This window comes from Miniopterus schreibersii (genome assembly GCF_964146895.1).
Source record: "Miniopterus schreibersii genome assembly, chromosome: 12".
NCBI classification, from domain to species: domain Eukaryota; kingdom Metazoa; phylum Chordata; class Mammalia; order Chiroptera; family Miniopteridae; genus Miniopterus; species Miniopterus schreibersii.
In genome coordinates, this window is record NC_138112.1 from 38,888,875 (window position 1) to 38,911,555 (window position 22,681).

Consider the following 22,681-nt stretch of genomic DNA (forward strand, 5'->3'; position numbering starts at 1 on the left):
ATAAGACATGGGATTTGGGGATGGCAGGGGAAGGGAGGGAGAGAGAGAAGGCAAAGGTGACTCCATCCCTGGACAGTGTGGTTCAGTGGTTAGAGCATTGGCTCAGGCACCAAAGGGTCTTGGGTTCAATTCCCAGTCAAGGAGACACATACCTGGGTTTCAGGTTCGATCCCAGCCCAGTTGGGGTACCTGTGGGAGGCAACCAATCCGTGTGTCTCTTTCACGTGGATGTTTCTCTCAGTCTCTCCCCCTCCCTCCCTCTCTCCCTTCCACTCTCTAAAAACCAATGGAAACAGTATTCTTGGGTGAGGGGTAACAAACAAAAAAGGTGACTCCAAGGTTTTAATCTGAGCAACTGGAAAAATACAGTTGCCGTTTACTGAGAGGGGGAAGACAGTGAAGGAAGCGGTTTCTTTGGGGCGGGGTGAGGGCAGTTAGGAGTCTGGTTGTAGACACTTTACGTTTTTAAGTTTGAGACACTCATCAGATATCCAAATCAGCAGCTGGATATGCAAATCTAGGTTTCAGAGCCCAGGTGGGACTGGCATATGCTGAATTTCTATTTTTGTTTCAATCATTCAGCCCCACCCCCACTCCCCAATTTGAGCTGCTTGTGCTGAAGAATTTTGTCTTATTGGGGGGGGGGGGGTAGGTGGGGCAGGTGCATATGGGGGGACGGGGGGCGGGGTGGTCTCAGAGGTAGGTCGGGGTGGTGCCGGGCACTGTCTCAGCCGCTCAGTGAATGGACACAGGCGCAAGGATCCCGCTGCCCACGAAGCCCCGGGATTGCTGCTCCCGCTCCCCGCAGCCGCGCGGGGCCCGTGCGTGTCCCCGGGGCGCCCGGCCCGCCCCCGTCCCTGCGCCCCCGGCTCCTCGGGCTCCGGCCGCAGCGCTCGCGGGGCTCTGGCAACGGCTCCAACAGCCGGAGACGGAGCAGCGGGAGTCCGCAGCCGGGACCCCTTCCCCTCGCCAGGCGGGCCCCGGGAAGGCCCCCGCCCTCGCCCCCGAGGCCCGCCCCCTGCGCGTCCCGCCCGAGTTCCCCGCGGCCCGCTCCCGTCCTCAGCAGCCCCAGCCCCCCGCGGGCAGGGCTGGGCTTCGCCGCGCCGCCTGCGCCCTGCCGCTCCCGAGACCGCGGCTCCCGCTGCCCCCGGCGCTCCGCGCGGGCCTTTCCCTGTGGGCATCGGTTTCCCCCTGGGGTGGCCACAGCCTGCGTGGGGGCGGCTGTGAGAAGGGTGAGTCTGTCCGGGACCCAGCCTGAGTCCCTGTTTCCCCAGCAGAACCTCCCCGATGAAGCCTCACCGGCAGATCTGTGTCTCCGCCCTTCCCTTGTCTCCTAAACCCCGTCAGCCAGGTGAGGGGGACGGTGTCCTGGGTGCGGGGGAGGAACCTGTGCGGGGAGCGCCCCCACCTCTGTCCTAGCGGGCTTCGCACCAGAGCCTTTGGGGAGGTTGTAGGTGGGGCTGAGGGTCCCAGGAAAGGCCCTCTGCTGGTCTGGCTCGACCTCGCAGCCCCCATTTCCCTGTCCTAAGTCCCTCCTTTCTTCTTTCCCTTAACCCTGTTGACCCTGACCGTCCCTTGACCAGAGCCTAAGGCCCCCTTCTCTGGCTCCTTTCCTGGGCTGGGCAAGCAGGTGAGGCCCAGCAGCCGGGGCCCTGGAACTGGCAGTCGGAGCCTGAGCAGTGGGCAAGGTCTGTCCGCCAGCATTTGAACGCCCAGCTCCTGGTGGTCTCGGATATGCGGGTAGACTCGTCTCCCGAAGAGGCATCAGCTGCTGCCCTTGAGCCTCAGCACTGCCGGAGGAGACAGGAGCAGTTCCTGAAGGCAGTGACTCAGTCGCTCCCGGGGCTGGAGCTCCTGGTAGCTGAGCTCCAAACTCTGTTCTCAGCTGTGCTGCAGGATGGCAGCCCCCAAGCCTGGCACTACCTGTATGCAGTGCTGCGTCTGCTGCCTCCATATCGTGCTCTGCTGGCCGGCCACCTTGATTTGCTGCCCTTCCTGGAGCAGCTGTACCGCTGGGCACCCTGGGTCCAATCCCAGCTCCAGCTGGACCTGCTAGATGCCATAGACCAGGCCTTTCCCCCAGACTCGTCTTTGTTAGAGAGCGCCTCCCATGTTGACTGCTGTCTTCAGAAGCAGAGGTTCTGTCCAGGCCCCCCACTCCCGGCATGCCCTTTTGTTCGGGCCAGGAGGGATGGACAGCAAGGAGAAGCGGAGTTAGCCACGTGGCTACGACCACTGACTCTGCCTGAGCTACAGCACAGCCTGGGAATTGTTGGTGCCAAGATGGCTCTGAAAGAGGCACAGTGGCAAGATGGCCTTAGCCTTCTGCCCTTGGCACTGGGGACAGACATCCCTGTACAGTATGAGAGCAGTGGCACTGGCGACACAGAGCAGGAGCCTGTTGGAAGAAGAAAGACTAAGTAAGTGAGGGACCCAGTCTGGGGTTATGAGCAGAGGAGAGAAAGAGGCCTGTTTATGGGTGCCTCCTGGGTTGTTTGGTTGTCCAAAGCCACCCCTCTACTGACTTTAGGGATTAGCCTAACCCTAAGCCAAGCTGGTGTGAGGCTGCTCCTCTCTTCCTTTTTGTCTGCAGAATTAACCCAGTGGTCTTAGTGTTAACTCCCGTAGGAAAATGCAGAAATTCATGAAAATCAAGTCAGCTATGTGGAAGCCAAAGCTTCAGAGGACAGCTTGAGTTCCCAGAGTCTCCAGACTTCTTTCTCAGATGGTCCTGGAAGCCTCCTTAGTTCTTCCCCTCTCACCCATAATCCCTGAGCCTCGCTCCCGGCTGGCCTAGTGCTGGGTGCTGGACGCTGGGTACAGGTCTTTTCCTCGGGATGTTTCTAGGTGAGTGCTTGTCTGAGGGTCTTCCCACTAATGTCAGTGTGAGCTAAGCCAGCTCCAAGGCAGCTTAGAGCTGCCAGCACTGCCTGAGGGCACTTCCATTCTGATCCTTCCAGGGTCTTCTTCCAGCCTTGCCAGTGTGGATATCCTGGCCCTTTTAGTGATGATCTCCACCCCCACCCCCCCGCCCCCCAGTCTGGCTCTCATTGTTTTCTTCAGGACTTCAGAAAGCCAACAGAAGCCTCTTCTTCTGAGAGCTCTCTAGCTCTAGTCTTGGAATCCCTCCCTGTCCTCCGGGTTGATTTTCTAAGTGCTTTGCCCCTTATCTGCAACACATTCACTATCTGGGAAGAAGCGTAGTTTTACCTTTAATCAAGCTCGACTTTGTAAGTTTTTGTTCTAAGTTAATGGCTGGGTCAAGTTTTCCCTGAAGCCTTAGAGCCCTAATGGTGGACAGATAGGCCCTGGAGGCCCTGAGGGCGGGTAGCCAGTGCCAACAATTCATGCCTTCAATAACTCCAGCCGACTTCCTTTTACACTGTGCCCTGAGTGCAAGTTTCCTTTCCTTGGGGAAGTTAATTGAAGTGAAAATGGGCTGAGATGTTGGGAAGTTTTAAAAACTCTGCCCTCTCTTTGGAGCTGGCGGTAAACCTCTGAGGCCTAGCAAATATGGTTTAATTTGCATGCATTTTTCTGGGACTGGTCTCCCAGACATTCATTCATTCAATAAGTATTATTGGATTGGATACTTAATGTATATCAGGAACTGCTAGATGCTGAGGATACAGAAGTGAACAAGACAGACTCAATCCCTTCCCTTGAGTCTCACAGCTTGGTTAGGGATATAGATGTTAAATAAATCGATACAAGTAACATACAATTACAAATTGTGCTAATAAAATCAGGAACACTGCCTTTCCTCTGGCTGCTCCTCTGGTGTGTGTGTTTACAGTTAGGGGAAAGCATATCAGAGGAATTTGGGTTTAGGCTAGAGTCAAAATATCTTGCAGGTTAGGAGGTGAAATAAAAGGAGAGTTTTAAGGAGGAGGGAGCAGTCAGTATTGTTAAATGCTACTGAGGCAAGTAAGAAAAACCTGAAAAATGTTCGTTGAATTTAACAACTAGGAGGAGGTTGGTGAGAGCCGTTTCAGTGCTGTGGTGTGAGGAGGAAGCCAGTGCATTCAGGAGTGAACAGGAGATGAAGTGGAAATCACATTTTATCTTTCTTTCATGAAGCTTGGCTTGAAAGGGAGAGAGAGATATAATAGAACAGTAGATTGAAAGAAGAGTGATGTCTGGGCAGGACTCTTTTAAAAAAAAGAATGGAGAGATGTTCTTAAGACAGTGCTTGAGAAGTGGGTGTTTGATAAATATATGTAAAGCCTAGCAAATGTGGTTTAATAAATATAGGCTAATGGTAAGGAGAATAGATTGAAAATTCCTCATGAAGGAGGGAGTAAGGGATCCAGAGTGCAAATGGAGGGATTAACCTTGTAGAGAAGAAAGGAAACTCACTCCTCTCAAATTGGGGGGCAAGATTAGGATGGGAGTAGGTATACATAAATATGTGAGAAGGCAGCTGAACTTGAGGGAGTTAGTTCATGGCCGACAGCCTCAGTTTTCTCTGGACAGAAAAGGGAGGAGACTAGGACCTTGGCAGGGTTGGGCATGGGGCAGGGGTTGGTGGAGGCCTGGTGAGCAGCTGAGGACACTGAAAGAGATAGCTTCCTGAGGACCGGCACTAAGTCCTTAGAGCAGAGTGAGCCCACAGTTGAGACTGGACACCAGAAAAGAGCCAATATTCCTGGTTCTGTGACCTTCTGAACCTACTTAGATCACATAGGATTTTAATTGTTAAGGAAATGAACCTTTAATAGCATTTACACCATTGCGATGTCCTGATCCAACATCAAGGTCATAAACCCAATTGTTGATATGAACTTTACAATAGGACTGTACTGTTATCCCTGGGGTAACTTGTTCTGTTGACTTAGGTTTGGGTCAATTAATGACACTGGTATACCCTGACTGGTTAAGTCTAAGTTTAATTATCAGAGATGTGTGTGTGTGTGTGTGCATGTGCTCACTCTGAGGTCACTCCAACCAAAATTATAAGTCCAGATTATTAACATTTGCTTTCTTGATAATTACTTTCATATCCATTTTGTTGACTGGTGTGGTAGAAGTGTAAGAAGACTGAGGGGGTTGAAGGATGCACCATTGGATCCTGGCTGGAAAGGAAAGGATGTGAAGCTAGAGGTTGGGTGACGATTGGGGAAGAGCAAGAAAGAATCACAGGCCTGGAGATCATGTAGGGTCGGAAAGTGAGTATAATGGGAGGAAAGACAGAAGACCTAGAAGGTGAGGAAGGTTGCCAGAGAGGAGAAATCCAGGACTGTGGGCTTGCAAGGTGGTGAGTCTGGAAAAGAAAAGTACTCCCATTACTTTCACTCAGTGTTACATAATACTTACGTCACAGCAATTACAATCAATCCACAGTGACTGGTCATTTATCAGAAAGGAAGGAGTTGTCCGTGCACATGCCCCTGTGAATATGGTTGCCTGGCTGTGTTGTATCATGGGCTGTATTTGCTCGTGTAGGTGGTAGCGAGGCTCTGACAGGGCCAGGTCCTCTCGGGCACCCGACCTGGCTCCCCCTCTTAACAGTAGCAGCCTGAACCCTTCGCTCTGCCTCGTCTCTCCTGACTTTTTCTCATCCAGGTCTCAGCTTGACTCTGAAGTTTCCAGAAAGAGGACCTTCCGAAAAAGCAGCACTGATCTCTTGCCACCGATTTCCCTCCTGGGTAGCCAGGCAATGACCATTTTAAAGACAGAGAGGCAACTGAAGAAGATCCACTTCCTCTATCTCAACGTGGCTCCTGGCCGGTACTTTAGGTAGGAGCCTAAGGGGGACCCCTTCTCCTTCCACTCCCGGGTTTCCTCCCCTGCTGTGTCTCCCTCTCCTCTCCTGCACCCCCCCCACTTCTCCCCCTCTCCCAGCCTCCCTCCCCCCTCCCCTCAGCCTCACAGCCTTTTGTCCTAGCCAGCCTCTTCTCTGCTCTGTCTTCTTGTTCTACCGAGAAGGATGGAAGCCTTTGGTCATTACCTCAGAAAGGAATTTAATGGTGACCTCTCCCAACTCCAATGCATGAATCAGGTGTTTGTTTAAATCTTTACAGTATCAGGGAAGTTTTATGTTTCCCAAGGCATACTGTTCCTTAGACTGAACCAAAATCTGCTCTTTTAACAATTACCTCCCAGTCCTAGTTTTATCTCTGGGGCTATAAAAACAAGTCTCCCTCTCCCATGTGACTCAAGAGGCATCCATTCATTCTCTTCCGTTAGATCCAAATCTTACATATTTTCAAAAGCCCTGTTCAGGTTTCATCTCTTCCCAGAAGTACTAATAATAATTACCATTAGTCGAGCTTTTCTGTACACCATACATTGTGCTAATAAACACATGAGATGTGTTGTTTAATCCTAGCCTACCAGGTAGGTGCTATTATTATTTCCATACATGAGATGAGTAGACTGATGTATAGAGAGGTTAAGTGACTTGTCCAAAGCCACATAAGTGGTAGAAACAGGACTCAAACCTAGGACCGTCTTAACTCAAAAGTCCATGCTTTTAAGCAGTATCAGGTACACTCTCCCAGAGAGCCTTATTTCCTGTATACACCGATGTCTTTCTCCTGCACTTGGGTAGCACTATTGATCTGTATCATCCATTCATTTACTGATCAGTTCATTTAGCAAACATTCACTGAGAGCATGTACCAGTTATTAAGCAACTGTGTCTTGGTTCTAGCTTTGCTGTCCTCTCTCTGCTTCATGATACTTGGGCTGAGACTGCAAACTTTATTTCTTGTTTTTCAGCTGGCTTCCCATTAGATTTGATTAATAGGGGGTGCTAGAAGGAGACTGGACAGCAGGATAAGAGAAGGGACTTTCTCCTTCCTTTGCTTGCTCTTCCTGTCCGCGTTACCCCAGAAAAGGTCCTTCCCCCTGGCAGCAGCAGGCGCTTGCTAAATCAGCCTCTTTGTGATCCTCACAGGCACCAATGCCAGCCAGGTGACACCTTCCCATCAGAATTCTGAGTCTCAACTCTGCAAGGCCCCTTCTCCAGAATCCTTAGGTGCTCGTAGCAGCCGGGAAACATTGCCTTAGAAATTCAAGTTCCAACTCTACAATCCCTCCTCCAAGCTCATAGCTTCTACAAACCCAAACCTCTCCCCTTTGTTCTTTTAGTTCTTGGGCTGGCATCCATTTCCTGCAGTTATTAGCTCTGTGCTGCCTTAGTGCTCCCTTTTTGCTTTCTCAGCCCTCTGATACCATTTTAAATAATAATATATATATGTTTTTGTTGATTTGAGAGAGAGAGAGGAAAGGAGGGGGAGAGAGAGAGAGAGGAACATCCATTGGCTGCCCCCTGCACGCCCCCTACTGGGGATGGAGCCCACAACCCTGGCATGTGCCCTGACCTGGAATCCAAACAGCGACCCCTCGGTGCCTGGGATGATGCCCAGCCAACTAAGTCACACCCGCCAGGGCCTCTGATACCTTTTAAAAACCATATTCTCTCTACTGAATTCACTTTGTTGCAATCCCTAGTGTGATTTCGGTGTTCATGACTGGACCCTGACTGATGCAGTACTTGGGATCATGAGTAGTACCCAGGGAACAAGCCTCAAACTATGGGATTCTGATACTGCTCTGGTAATGTCCTTGGCCTTGCGCAGTACTGAGCTCCTTGCTAACGGGAAGTAGGACACTAGTAATCCACGAACATGCAGCACCGTCACAAATAATTAAAGGATCCCTTTTGGTGGAATGTGATAAGCTACCTACTGCCACCTAGTGGCTGGTACACTTGACTGTCTGGCAGCCCTGTGGGATGAGGTGCCGGCTGACCTCGGTGGAAAGTTCACAGACAGAAAATGATAAGCTTAGGGCCTTACACTATCAGCTCAGTCATAATCAGAGAAGCAGTACAGTCAAGGATAATTAGGCGCATAGAGAAATAAGAAACCATGAGCAAGAGAACTGAAAAGGCAGTGAGTAATTACAGAGCCAGCAGCTGCCCTGCGTATAAACTGTATTGAATGTGGAATGCAGGCATATTTCTCTGAAGTAAGAGAATTTAGTAGGACTGTAAAATGGCTCTGGGGGTACCTTGTTCATGAGCTGGCAGTTTCCTCCTTTTGGCCCGTGTCTAGTCTTCTTGTCTCCCCCTGTGTTTCCCGGTTCTCAGTTACTCCAAGCTCATTTCGTGATTATCTCTGATGTTGTTTCAGTGTCTAGAGATATATGCATTTTATTATTTCCAAGATGCACATTTTTCCCCCACATTTCAACATCTCTGAAACTGTGATGTACCTTGCAGATCAATGGAGTATCGTATTGGCAGCCTTTTTTATTTTAGCGATTCATTAAAAAATGCTGCATCTTACAGCTGATGGCAGTCGTAGATTTGGGTATCTGGGTCTGGAGATATGAACTTCCTAGAACTGCCTAGGGGCCTTTTTCTTTCTTCCCATCTATCCTTGGCTTCTATTTCTTCTGAATAATAGTTGTTCCATTTTTCTACTTTGAAGATCATTCTGCTCTTTTTACCCCTCTTCCCACTTTCTACTGCCTCCTTTTTTGGTATCATTATTTTTAAATCTCCCTTCCTGAAGTCTGCACAAGTTCCCAGGGCCTCACTGATCAGAGCTCTTTTTTAAAGGCCTTACAGCCTGGTGGTGGTGCCCCCAAACAAGGTGAATCCTGAGCACTACATCTTCTCTCCCTTTGGGGTCCTGCATGTACATCCCGAGGAGGACACTGAGGCCATGACGCTGGGTACCTGGCACCGCCACTCTGTCCTCTGGCAGCAGCTCCAGTTCATCCCATTCTTCAAGAATTGCCTCTTACGCAAGGCCTGGGCCTGGTAGGTGATGGCGGGTGTGGGATTTGGGGGGAAGTGTTGCAGAGAGCAAGCTGCATGTCGCCACTGCCCTCTGGTCTGCAGCTGGAAGAAGACTGTGACGTTTCAAGGCCTGCACCGGTGCCGGGCGTTCCTGGGGAGGCACCTGCTCTTGGCCGTGCCCCACTTTGGAGCAGCGCTGCTCCACATCAGCAGGTGAGGTCTTCAAAACACAACTTCGATGGATTTTAAAAATCATTTTATAAAAAGGAATAACACGTTCCTTGTAGAAAACTTGGAAAATACAAAGAAGCACAAAGGAAAACAGTTTTAACCTCTCCATCCATAAATAACCACTAAACATTTTGTTGCACAGCCTTCTATCTTTTTTCTATCACACATATAATTGTGATTAAACTTTACGTATTGTTAAGTAACCAGTTTTCCCCCTCTAAATAATATATTCTCAACATATCACCATACAATTATGTATTTCTACATCAGGTTGCCCCAGATCACACAATTATTAAGTATCACATCTGGGGATCTAACTCAGGGGTTTGAATCTGAACTGTCTGCTCTTTCCATGGTATTACTGTGATTCTTTCTTTGGAAAAGCTTAGTTATTCTTATTTTCAGTACTCTCTTGCTTTCTCTGCACTTCTCAGCCACTCCAATTATCTCCTGTGACAGGAGCTATGGAAGAAATGCTGTGGGTTAGGTGCAAGACGTTACAAAGTGTGGGGACTAACCTGGAGATCACACCGGACTAGGACAGTCATACTCGGTTCCAATTGACTGTTGCCATTGGGAATATAGGTCCAGAGTGTCAGCTACCTTATTTTTCAGGATTTCTTGGAAATCCACATTTTTTGGTAAAATTTCTTAATTTTACCTGGTTAGCTCAAATTTTTATTAAAACACTATGCTGGCCAACTCTAAGTGGTACATCTGGAAACCGTTTCAGTCTGTATCTGGCCCATGGGCTACCATAAAGTTTGTAAGCTATGCTTTGGGCATCCTCCAGTCTAGCCTCACCATGATGGTGTTAATGAAAAGCTCAAGGGCTTGAAGGCTGGACTGATTGGAATTTAAATCCTGGATGCTAGCAAGGGACTTTGCTCTTTGGACCCTCAGTTTCCTAATCTGAAAACTGGAGATAAAGATTTCCGCTACACAGCTGTAGTGAGAATTAAGTGAGATTGTGAATATAAAGTACCATGTTCAGTGCCTCTTAATAGGTACCGAATAAATGACACCCATTCCGATCATTTTCTGCTATTGGAGGTCTTTCATCTCTTTCAAGGATATTTAGAGATGCAGTGTTTTCAGGGCGGGGGTGGGGGGAGAGTGGATAACAGAAGTGGGTTTCCTCAGGGATCGTCAGCCCGTAGGGAAGTTGCAGGTTGATCACCTTTGATTCTAAAACTCACCTATCCATCTAGTCTTCTAAGGCCCTCAGCTTCCCCTGTTCCAAGGAGGAAGCCTCTGTAGTCTCTCCTTCTAAGTCAGACCTTGAGATCTAGTTGACCCTCTCTCCTGACAGAAAGGTCACTCAGTGTAAATTTGCACATACCCCAGGCCTCTCCCAAAGAATTTCCCAGCCAGCAACTCCTTGGGCTTGGAATTCTTCCAGAGAACTCTCAAGAGGAAGCTGTCACTGTCAGTCACTGGGAATATTATACTCTTTTTAAACCTTTGTTCATTCTGAGGTGAGCTGGGCTAGGAAGAGGGCAAATATGTCCAAGGGGAGAGGGCTGAGATGCCGGCTGTGACCCGCGTGGCCCTTGATTCCAGGCTTCTGCAGGAGCTGCACTCTGTGTCCTGGCTCCCCCAGGAGCTAGATGAGTGCTACGAGCTGCTGGACCTGAAGCAGGCGCTGGCCAAGGAGAACCACAAGGCCCTGCAGCTGCTTTCTCGCTGCCTGCGCCTCTGCACGTCCATCCTTCACATGGTAAGACGCTCCAGTTTAGTGTAAGCCTTTTCTCCAAGCTGAGCTTGCCTGAATTCCAGCCTCCTCTTGGCTTAAGCTTCTCCTGGGATCCCCTGGGTGGCCTGGACTCTGCAGCTGCCTCAGAGCCATTGTCCTGCCCTGCTCTGGGCTGGTTGGATCAGCAGCAGGTGGGCAGAGACTTGGACTCAGCCTTTCCCTCAAGGTTGGTTCCGGCCTTGAGCGGGGAGGAGAGGAACATAACAGCACGTATTTTTCAGTGGTTTGCGCCGGGGGCACTAGGGAATCTGAGAGCTGGAATCCGGATCTTTCATGCTGCTGGGCTTATCTTTAACCCTGTCTTGCAACTTTGGCAGGTACTGTGGCTGGTAGAAGCATCTGGTGACCGCATCCTTCCTAACTTTGCCTGCTTTGCATCTGTGGCACGTGCCTCCTGCTGAGGGCTCTGGAAGGCCCTGCTATGTACTTGCCTCTTGCCCATGACCTCTCATCATAGTTTTTTGTCGGCCAGGTGGGGCTGGATACGCACAAAGCTCTCCGGCTAATCACCATCTGCAGATAGTCCGGTCCTGAGAGAGAGGACGCACCCAGATTTTGTGAAAATGAGAAACGATGCGGAGGAGGCCCTGGTACATTCATGCAGGGAAATGAATGGTCTCTATCCACCAGACAACGGCTGGGCCTGGCATTGCACTGGACTGAGTGGGGCGGAGGTGGGGGCGAGGTGCTCCAGGGCCTTTCCCTGCCTCCCAGGTCCTAAACCCCGCCTTTGTTTCAATGTCACAAAACTAGTTACAACTCTTTTATGACTAGTCAGTAGTTTATTTTTTTATGAAGGTATAATTTACATGCAGTAAACTTCCAGTGTACAGTTTGTTGAACTATTTGCATATATATATATACATCCATGTAACCGACCCGGGTGTAGAGAAGAGAACAGTTCATCGCCTCGGTGAGCTCCGTGGTACCTCTCTCACCAATACCCCCCGAAGGTAACCACTACTCTGACCTCGGTTACCATAGATTAATTTTGTCTAATTTTGAATTTCACATGAATGAAACCAGACAGCATATCAGCATATGCTCTTTTGTTTGCCTTTTTTTTTTTTTTTTGACTCAACATTATGTTAGTGAGATTTATCCATAATGTTCCAGGCAGCAGTAGGACACTCTTGTAAGCTATGTTGTGTTTTCCTGTATGAATGTACCACAGTTTGTTAATTCTCCTACTGATCGATCTAATTTTCGCTATTATGAATAATGCTGCTATGAACACTCTGGTACATGTCTTTTGGTGGACATAAACACTTATTTGTTCGGGGCATATATTCCAGGAGTGGTTGCTGGAATATGGTATTTGTATGTCTCGCAATGCCAAACAGTTTTCCAGAGTGGTTGTACCAGCTTATAGTCCCACTGACGACGCCTAGGAGACTTCCAGTTGCCTATGGTTTCACCAGCACTTGGTATTGTCAGAGTTTTTAATTTTAGCCAAGCTGATGGGTGAACAATGGTATCTTACTGTGGTTTTAATTTTGTTTCTATTAAACCAGTGATGTTGAACACCTTTTCGTATGTTTATTGGCCATGTTGTACCCTCTTCTGTGAAGTAGCTGACTCTCTTGCTCAGTTTTAGTTGGGTTGTCTGTCTCTTTCCTATTAATTTGTAGGAGTTCTGTATGTATTCTGAATATGAGTCCTGTATCGAAATTATGCATTATAGATATTTTCTGCCAGTCTGTGGCTAACCTTTTTACTATTTTAATGATGTCTTTTGACTAACAGAAGTTCTTAATTTTCTTGAAGTTCATTTTATCAATCTTTTTTTAGTCCATGCCTTTTGACCAGGTTTAAGAAATCTTTGCCTACCCCCAAAGTCATGTAGCTATTCTCCTATGTTTTCTGAAAGAAATTTTATTGCCTTTTTAATTTAGGTCTATGGTCCATGTCAAATGAATTTTTATGTATGGTGTGAAGTAAAAGTCAAGTTTTATTGTTCCTATTTATGAAAAAGACTGACTTTCACCACTTAATGAAAGTGATGTCTTTCTTAAATCAGGTGGTTATATAAGCTAGTATGTGTGGATCTGCTTCTGGATACTTTTCTGTTCCACTAGTCTATTTGTCCAGACTGTCTTAATTATTGTAGCTTTATGATAAGTCTTGATATCTGATATTGCAAGTCCTACAACTTTTTGTTATTTTCTAATAAAGTTTAGAATTAGCTTGTTAATTTCTGCAAAGTAATTTATTGTTTTTGTTTTTTTTATTGTCTTGCTTTGAATCTATAGATCAATTGGAGGAGAGCTGATATCTTAACAGTATTTTATTCCCTAATCCATGCACATGAGTCTCTTAATTTATTTTGATTTCTTTAATTTCTCTTAACAAAGTGTTATGGGTTTCCTATAGAGGTCTTGAATATATTTCTTTAGACTTATTACTAGATAATTAGTATTTTCTTGTTGCCATTATAAATGGTATTTTAAAACATTGTTTTCTGATAGTTGCTACGCCATACACAAAAATTAATTCATGGTGGATAAAAGACTTAAGTGTGAATGGAAAATCCCAAAATCTTTCAGAGGTAATATTATCTCAGAGTTTCTTAAACAAAATATAAAAAATTATAAGCCATAAAGAGTCAATAAATGTGTCTATATTAAATTTACTTAAATTTACTTTTTAAAAAGCACCATAAAAAGAGTGAAAAGACAAGCAAGTGCAACACGTGGAGCCACTTTCTGTGCTGCTATGTGGAATTGAAAATGTCCCTGTTGGCGGTCACCCCAAGTGTGTGTTTGGGGATGCATAGGGGAAGGGGAGGATCAGGAATCATCGCAGCTGGTAACCAAATTGTTACTGAACCAGTTTATTATCTGTGCTAAAGAAAAGCATGCTGCCGCCCATTAAACTGTAGCACTACTGAATAACTAAAATAGATTTGAAACATTAAAGAAATAATATTGAATGTGAGTGTTTAGTAGATACCTTATATCAATTTTTAAGGAAGCTCTCATCAATTCCTAGTTTGCTAAGAGGTTTTATCATGAGTGGGTGTTGAATTTTGTCCAATGATTTTCTTTTCTATTTCTATTTAGGTGATCATGGGATTTTTCTCCTTTAGTCTATCAATGTGGTGAATTGTCAGTGTTAGACCACCTTTGCTTTACTGGAATAAACTCATTTTCTTTCTTTCTTCCTATTTCTTTCTTGTGTAACTTTATTTTTATATCATTTCAAAGTTACTAGGAGAGTTGCAAGGATAGTCTAATAAACTCTCATATATTTTTTTTACCCAGATTATCTTGTCCTATTTATTTTTTCATTCATGCCTTTTCTTTCTGTATGTATATATTCATTATTTTCCTGAACTCTTTGAGGGTAAGTTGCAGATATCAAGTCCCTTTACCCCTAAATATGCCAGTGTGTTTTTCCTAAGAAGAAGGATATTTTTCTTCTATTATTACAGTACAGTGATCAAAAATTAGAAGATTTCACTTTGATATAATTCTGTTATCTAACTCAATCCTTTAAAAAAGTTTTCCAATTATGCCAACAGTGTCCTTTATTGCTATGTTTTTTCCTGCTCAGGATCCAACCCAGAATGATGCATTGTATTTGGCAGTCAACCATCTCGAGTGCCTTTCATATGGAACAGTTCCTCTGCCTTTTTTCAGCTCCTTGTCTTACTATGGGGCAACCCTACAATATGACATAGGTTCCAAAGGCGCCTCTCCCTCCAGGTCAGACCAAGAAAAGCCTTAGCTGAGCTCTTGCTTGGCCCTTTCCCCTTCCCTGTTTTGCTTCCCTCTCTCCCTTAGGTTTCCTGAAAATAGTTCACATTTTCAGGAAACACATCACATTTCAATATATCACATTTCCCCAAATTCCTGTCTTAGGGTCTGCTTCTAGGGAACTTAGCCTGAGAAGGTGTATTAGACCAAGTCCAGGCATTGTTTTACTCAGTTATTCTGTAGCCACAGTGATTTGTCTTATCCACTGATTCATTGTTTCTGAGAGATGTACAGGGTGGAGCAAAAGTAGGTTTACCATTGCTTATATGGAAAATAACACAATAATTAATAAATAATAATACAAGAATAAACCGTTTTGCCTACTCACAACTGTCAACCTCCTTTTGCCCCACCCTGTTTGTTAAAAGCCTCCTATGACTAGATTTGTTCATTTCTCCTGATATTCTTTCATTTGCAACACATGTTTCAAAATCATGTTGCCAGGCGCGTAAAGGTTCACAGCAATATTCCTTGGTGACGTTACTGATATGAAAAAGCCTTTATTCTTGTTACTGCCTCTCTATGCGAGTCCTCTCCTGCTTAATCTTTTCTATCCCTTTGTTTCCAGCCTCCCTTTGTTATTTTTGTTTTATGTGTATCTCTTATAAATGGCTGGGAAACGTTTGGTCTGAGAGTCTGCGTCTTGCAGTAGGTTTATCTCACTTATTATGGTTACTGATAGCTTTGGGCTTATTTTTCCCGTTTTGTTTTGGTATTTTCTATTTCCTTTGGATCTTCCTTACATTTCTTGTCTTTTATTGAATCGTTTACATTTTTGTTGCTATCACTGTCCTCCAATGATTTGGATATTATACTTTTATTCTTCTCATGGTAGCCCAGGAACTGCTCAGTGCCTACTCACCATTCCTAGTTTTAGGATCTTGATTTTGTTTATTTTCACAGACGCGTAGCTTGGAGGAAGTCATGTAACTTAGATCTGGGCAACGAAACGTAAGTGGGAGTCACTGGGAAAACTTTTCAAAAGAGGCAGATACAACTGGAATGTCCTTTTGGACCTTCAGTCCTGTGTTACCACCTGACCCTTAGATAAAATTTCTGGTAATAGAGAAACCATCTCACGCGATAAAGGTGAAAGTCATATGAAGGATGGAGGAGGAAGACAGGAGCTTTGTTCTGATTGATATTATTGGGCCAACATGCCATTCAGGGACTTCATATTGCATTAAAGAAATAAACCTTTTACTTAAGCCACACTTCTCTAGCCTTCTCTTATTTGCAGCTGAATGCATATATGCTTATACACCTGCCCAACAGGTGCTGCTGTTCAACTTACATTTTTATAACTATGACTCTTTCATGTCTTTTTCTAAAAGCACCTTATCGGAGAGTCCTTCTCTGGTCACCCTGTTTAAAATTGCAACCCCCTTTATCATCACCAGCACTCCTGATCCCTCTTTCCCTGCTCTGTTGTTACTGTGTTTTTTTTAAATAGCACTCATTACATTTTTACATACAATATAAATTACCTTTTTATTGTTTATTGTATCTTCCCACAAGAGGGTAGGGATTGTCACCTGTCTTATTCACTAATATATCTCTAGTGCTTGTTATAGGGCATGCCATATAGTAGGTGCTCACTGAATATTCGTTGAGTGAATGAATGTCAAGGGTGACTTTGTACCCATGTCTTTCTCCCAAGCAGAATAAGAACCTTAGCACTCTCCTAATTTCCTTTCCCTCTTCTCTTTCTCTCTCCACCCCCTACCCTTTTCATTGTGCTCATATTGATATCTCTTGGAATTTTAATTCTGACTTCTTATGAGCATTCTTGTTTTACAATCTACCCCTTTGGAATTAACAGTATGTTTCAGAAATATCTTTGTTCATTTAATTGTCTTATAGACCGCTTCACCCTCTTATATTATTTTTTTCTGTCAGAAATATACTACTTTTGTTGGGTGGGATTTTTTTCCCAGAGAAAAATCTGTAGATGGTAAATTTGTGGAGTCTTTGTGTATCTAAAAATGTCTTCATTCGCCCTCAAACATCAGCGATACTGTGGCTGGATGCAGAATTCCAGGTTTGAAAGTTGTCCTCAGAACCTTGAGGATACTGCCCCTAGTGGCGAGGTTTTGCATTGCATTCTGAGGATGTTCTGTTGTAGTTACCGTTTGTCTGGTTTTATCTTACTTGGCACTTGGTGAGCTCTTTCATGTGAGGTGATATGTTCCTTCTACAAATATTTACTGTGGAACTGCCAGTGCCCAGCACTGGGTTAAACAATAAAGAAGTGAAATGAGGAGTAACAGAGGCCTCCTCCTCGAAGAATTTACAGCGTAGCGGACGAGTCACACAACCAACTAGATGATGAGGAGGCGCTGGACTTGGGCGGTGAACTGGGAGGCACTCGGCACTGGAAGTGCCGCTGGCGCATAGATGAGAACATCTTGCCAAGTCTAAAGGCACGTGTGTGGGCGAGGCGCCCAGGCCAGGCCTCCACTGCCTTGTGTCTGGGTCTCAGAGACTGGGACCTGAGCTCAGGGTTAGCAGAAAACAATTCACAGACACCACTTAGTTCTAGTCACAAGCTCTATTGAGCATCAGAAGTGACAGGAGAGCAGCAAGGACAAAAGTCCATTCGATCAGGAGTTTCTTCCTCGCGTCTCCCTTCTGTCCCTCAGCAGGACAGGCCTAGAGGGGTGATAGCTGCCAGCAGCCTCTGCAGGCTGAGAACCCTCCCAGGCGTGAGAAGAACCCACGAAGAAGCTCCCAGACTTTTGTCTCACATGCCCCCTGCCTCCCAGAGAAAGCCTATGTCAGTGCACAAAGACCGCTCCGGCTACCACACAGGCCAATGCTCTGCTAGTCAGCAGGCCACACCACCCCGGCCCAGTGGTTAAAGTCCATGCCTGGGATTACTGTGGCCTTACTTATCCTAACTTTCTCTTTCTTTGTCACGTCCTGCGAGTGAGGTGGTGGTTGCATGTGTGGTGGTGGGCGGGCAGTCAGGGGCCAGATGGCGGGGAGCGGATACTGACATCTAGCCCCACATCCAGGAAGGATCTGACCTGTGCCATGTGGGCCCCTCTAGTCATACATGCACAAATTTCCTACTTGAGTTCCACCCTGGGGGCTTTTAGTAGACAGGCCTGACCTATCAAATTAGCACACTGTGGCTTCTCAATATATGTTCTCCATCTCACATCTTCTCTGGTCACTTAAGCATGTCTGGGGCTAATCTCTTCTAAAAAGCAGCCCTCTGTGTGTATATCTAGGTTCTAGTTTTTCAGCTCCAAGACCTGAGAGTTTTGCACAGACCTATGGGGGGCCAGTTTGCTCTCCATTCCCCTTTCTCCAGGGAGTTTTTTATTTTCTATGCTGGCAGGTTCATGAGGATACATATCAAATGCAACAGGGCCTACAGGAGCGAGTGAAGAACTGCGAGAGGATCAGAACAGGCCAAGGCTCCATATACCTTCAGAAGATGCAGCGCCAGCATCTGGAGCGGAAGCTGAAGCGGGCAGAGACCTGGCTGCTGCAGCTGGGACAGCTGGCCCGCCTGGTGAACTTCATGATTTGCCAGAGCCTCGTGTCTATCATAGAGGAGAAGATAACCTCTTTTGTGGCCAACATCCTGCAAGTGAGATGGTGGTGGCATGTGTGGCAGTGGGCAGGCAGCCAAGGGCCAGATGGCAGGGAGCGTATACTGACATCTAGCCCCACAACCTCTCCTGACCCTTTTCTATAGGCCCCAAGGGAGAATCCCTTTCTCTCAGCACAGCTGATCTTTGACAGTGGTGGCCAGCTGTCTCAGGAACCCTGTATTGAAAGCATGATTGAGATTCTAACTGGGCACCTACAGTTTATCAAGGCCTCTGCTCTGAAGGTATTATGGATTGGGCAGGAGCTGGTCAGAGGAATTCCCAAATTTTATTCTCTAAGAAGTTCTCAGTGAGGATTTGAACCCTCATTGTTTTCCATTTCTGCCCCTTCCCCATATGGTGGCATGAAGGTAATGCAGTCTACAGACCTGAAGACTCCCCCGGATTCCCTGTATCCTGAAGGTATTTAAGGAGACTTAGGCAGGGGGTAGGAAGGGTGGAAGCGGGGAGGGCACATGCAGTGTGCTAATGGCACTGCCTTAGAGTCAGGCCTTGGGTGTGGATGGAGCAGTTCTAACCTGAGTACTTCCTTCCCCACAAGAGTGGCATAAACAATGAAAACAATTTTCTCACATAACAAGCAGTCACAAGGTAGGTGCTTCCAGGGCTGCTTTGGTGGCTCAAATGTCATCAAGTACCAGGCTCTTTATACCCTTTCCTAACTCCTTCCTGGGTTTAGCTGCAGGTAAGGGCAGATCCTCTTAGAAAGGTGCATGTAGTAAGAGAGGCTGCAATCAAAAATGTCTTTTCGCCCAGCCTGGTGTGGCTCAGCGGTTGAGCGTCAACCTAGGATCTAGGAGATGGAGGTTCAATTCCCGGTCAGGGCACATGCCCAGGTTGTGGGCGTGCAGGAGGCAGCCGATCAATGACTCATCATTGATGTTTCTATCTTTCTCTCTCTCTCCTTTCCTCTCTCTGAAATTAATAAAGACATAGTTAAATAAATAAATACATAATAAAAAAAAAGTATTTTCATCCTCAGACTTACTGCCTCATAGCTGCAAGACAAGCTATAGTTCTAAGCATTCCATTCTCAAGCAAAACCAGGGGGAAGGGGGAAGCAAGGTTGGAGAGAGACAAGAGCCAAAGGAGGGAGGCGAGGTAGAGAGGACTCGATCGGGCAGTGAGATTTGATGGTGACCTGGGCTGGGGAGAGGGACAGGCAATGGTAGAGATGGTGAGAATGGTTGCATTCTGGATATATTTTTAATGTAGAGCCAACAGGATTTTGTGAGAGCTGGGTGTGTTGTTGTGAGGGAGGAGTCAAAGATGACTAGTTTTTGAGTGGAACAGCTGGAAGAATGGAGTTCCCATTTGCTGAAGTTGGAAGACTGCAGGAAGAGCAATTTTGGGAAGGAGAAATCAGAGCTCATTTCTGGCCCTATTAAGTTTGAGGTACCTTTTAGACATGCAAGTAGAGATGTGGTGGAGTAGGTAGTTGTTTAAATGGGATTGGCATTCAGGGAGAGATCTGAGCTAAAGATAAATTTGGAAGCAAATAGATGGTATTTAAAACCATGAGTCTGGATGAGCTCACTTAGAAAGTGAGTACAAGGTAAGAGAAGAGATCTGAGGACTGAGCTGGGGTGGGGAGGGTCACTATAATGTTTAGGTATTGCTAGTAAGGATCTAATTTCTAAACATTTTGATGCTTCCCTCCCCCCCCCCCCCGTTTTTGGTATAAAGTTTTAATGCAAATATTGAAATTGTCAATTAACCGTTTCCTAAGAAGTTAAAAGGGAGGCCAGTTTCAAGGCTGTCTTGAGGAAGATACCGAGAACTGGCACGCTCAATATCCTTTCCACTTCCTCCTGCAAACTGCACTTCTCAGACCCCCTTGCAGTTAGAGTGCTTTTGTTTTTCAGCTCTTCCATGTACTTGCAACCCACTTAATAATCTATAAATTCCTTCCTGCTTACACTAGCTAGAGTAAACTCTCTTCTCTCCACCTGAACCCTAACTAATAAATTCCCTCTGTGGGTCTGGCGTACTGTGTTTGTAATATAGATGTACATGTACCTCTCTCATGAGCAGTGTGTGTGTGTGTGTGTGTGTGTGTGTGTGTGTGTGTGTGTGTGAGAGAGAGAGAGAGAGAGAGAGAGGTCATGTGGGGGCCCTGGAGGGCACTCATGGACAGTTGTGGCGTGTGTCCCACTAGGAGAAGATGAAGAGGAGGACTCGAGCATGGAATGCCTGATGCCCAAGTCCCAGGGCCAGCCCAGCGATGCTGTGCACATCTTCTGTGGCCCGAATGTAGGATTGGTGTGGCCCTGGAAGTCTCACACAATCACTGAAGCCCTGGAGGTCCGTGGATACCGGCTGCGGGGCCAGTACTCACCCCCCAGTTACAAACAGCTGCAAGAGGACCTGGATAACAGCCCTAGAATCCAGCAGGCACTGACTATACAACAGGCCCTGCTGAAGGTGAGAACAGAGGCTTAAGGTGTGGGAGGATGCCTACCAATTCCCGTTAAAGTCACCCCCCTCTGCCCTGAGCACCTCATCTGCCCCTAGGACATGCTGTGGGAGGTGCAGGAATTCTGCAGGGAGCATCACTGGATGACAGGCATTCATGAGTTCCTGCAATCCTGGGGGCCTCAGAAGCTGGAGTCTATGAGAGGTTGTCCTATCAAGAACTACGTGATGCTGGTGAGCCACCTGAACATTTGGCAGAACCGCATCTCTAATATACCTGTCAAGTTGATCACAAAAGGCAAGTTGCTGCTGCTGAGCTGCCACGATGTGCAGGCCGACGTGGGTGAGTGCTGTTTCCCCTCCCTTCTTTTCCTTCTGCCTCCTTACCTCATCCACATGGCTCCTTGGGCCTGGAATGTCCACCAGGGACCTTAGCTGCACGCCCTTCAGTGGACCCGTAGAGCTTCCCAGAGCCCCAGGTCCCAGCCCCTTCCCTGTGCAGCTGCAGGTATGACCATTGGAGAGGACAGCCTCCATCTGTTTGGGCTCTGCTCCGTCCCCATACTCCTTTGGGATCAGGTTCCTGTCACCTGACTCTTTCTGTCCTTGTGGCATAGAGGTGGTTCAACCAAACGTAACTTGAGAAACATCTTAGTTTCCATTTCCGGCAGAGACGAGATACTTTCGGACCTATGCTTTCTTTATGAGGGTGGGAGGCCTTGGAGCTGGGGCCCGAAAGAGTCTGCTTGAAAGTACTTGCCTGCCCAGCCCTCCCTGCCTTAGCTCTCCAGCAGGTGAAGTACAAGCCAAACCTGCCCCCCTCTTTCCCGGCCCTGTTCTAAAGGGGGGGCAGTGTCAGGCTGGCAAGGGAGAAACGGAGGGCCTGTGGTTGGCCTGCTTTCGTTCTGATCCAGCTAGGGGCAGCCTCTGCTCCCGGGTTACTTGGAAAGCCTACGTTCTTTCTGGTTTGTTGGCTTTTTGAGCCTTAGTCCAGGACCGACTGGCTTCTTCATAAAAAAAGAGCAGAAGGGGAGAGGAAGCGCGGGGTCCGGAACCCTGGCTCCGTTCCTCAGAGTTGTGTGGCCTCAGGGTACTGAGCGGCAGCGTTACTTGTAACGTGGAGAAAATAATGAAGCCACTCAGGGGCCATGGAAGGGGGTTAAATGAGGTTTTCCTCGGGATACCCCAGCTTCGACCATGGCGCGCAGTAGGCGCTGGCTCTTTTTCGCGTCACCTTTTCTGTCTGTGCTCGTCCTTCTTGCTGACCTAGTTTCATCCTCCCACCCCCGCCCCTCTCCTCTCCGGGGCTCCCCTGGACAGCGCATGATACAGTTGCCCACCCCGGTGAGGGGCCCTCGGCGGAGGCTTGACCTCACCCTTTGCCCTTTACTTTCCCGAGCGCCTCCACATCCAGCCTGTCGCCAGATCAGTTCCACTCCTCTGCCTCCTAAATATCCCTCAGATCTGTTTCCCCGCCCATGTCCAACGCGACCTTCAGGACCGGGTACTGTACCAGCCCTTTGCTCCTTTACGCCGCACAGTGTCGCTGCTGAGCTGCTCGCTGGCGTCGCTGCCAGCTGCGGGCCCCAGAGCCTCAGGGCGGCAAAGGGCAAAGGCCTAGCTCCTGTCGGGAGCCGAGGGAACGTTTGGAAAAGGATCGGTTAGCACCCTTGTGTCCTCTCCAACCCTGGTGCCCCTCGGCAGGTTCCCTTCCTCTTGGTTTCCTCACCCCTTGGTGCCCAGTCCTCTTGGTCACATCCTCCAAGACTCTTAAAAGGCTGTACCCCGAATATCTCAGTTATGTACCCCTGGAACTCACTATCCCACCTTCCAGTAGAAGAAATGCTCACAGGGGGTGAGCTGATTTACTTTTCACCCCTCAGACGTAAAATATAACAAACAGAGTGGAGCCAGGTTGCCTGAGTTTGAAACCTTGCTCTGCCATGGTGTGAAGTTGTTAAAGTTACTTAACCTCTCTGAGCCTCACTCCGTTTGCTTATCTGCAAAATAGGGACAATAATAGTATCTACCTCAACAGGTTTTTGTGAAGATTAATTGGGTTAATACAGGTAAAGCAGCTGACATTGTATCTGGCATGTAGTAATACTGTATTTCATGGTATACTTTATAGTACCATATTTCT

At 47.1% G+C, this 22,681-nt stretch overlaps 1 protein-coding gene across 1 annotated transcript in view; it reads left to right on the forward strand.

Moving 5' to 3' along the window:
- Positions 1 to 1,128: 1,128 nt before the first annotated feature.
- The window catches only part of DNHD1 (dynein heavy chain domain 1), a 57,804-nt gene continuing 36,251 nt past the window's right edge, over positions 1,129 to 22,681 (forward strand). The window contains exons 1-11 of the mRNA XM_081155502.1: positions 1,129 to 1,351; positions 1,584 to 2,420; positions 5,566 to 5,739; positions 8,573 to 8,776; positions 8,858 to 8,968; positions 10,550 to 10,706; positions 17,847 to 18,101; positions 18,210 to 18,347; positions 18,474 to 18,525; positions 20,282 to 20,547; positions 20,638 to 20,881. Of these exons, the coding sequence (XP_081011628.1) occupies positions 1,735 to 2,420; positions 5,566 to 5,739; positions 8,573 to 8,776; positions 8,858 to 8,968; positions 10,550 to 10,706; positions 17,847 to 18,101; positions 18,210 to 18,347; positions 18,474 to 18,525; positions 20,282 to 20,547; positions 20,638 to 20,881 (2,287 nt within the window). The 5' untranslated portion in view covers positions 1,129 to 1,351; positions 1,584 to 1,734. The remainder of the gene's footprint in view (positions 1,352 to 1,583; positions 2,421 to 5,565; positions 5,740 to 8,572; positions 8,777 to 8,857; positions 8,969 to 10,549; positions 10,707 to 17,846; positions 18,102 to 18,209; positions 18,348 to 18,473; positions 18,526 to 20,281; positions 20,548 to 20,637; positions 20,882 to 22,681) is intronic.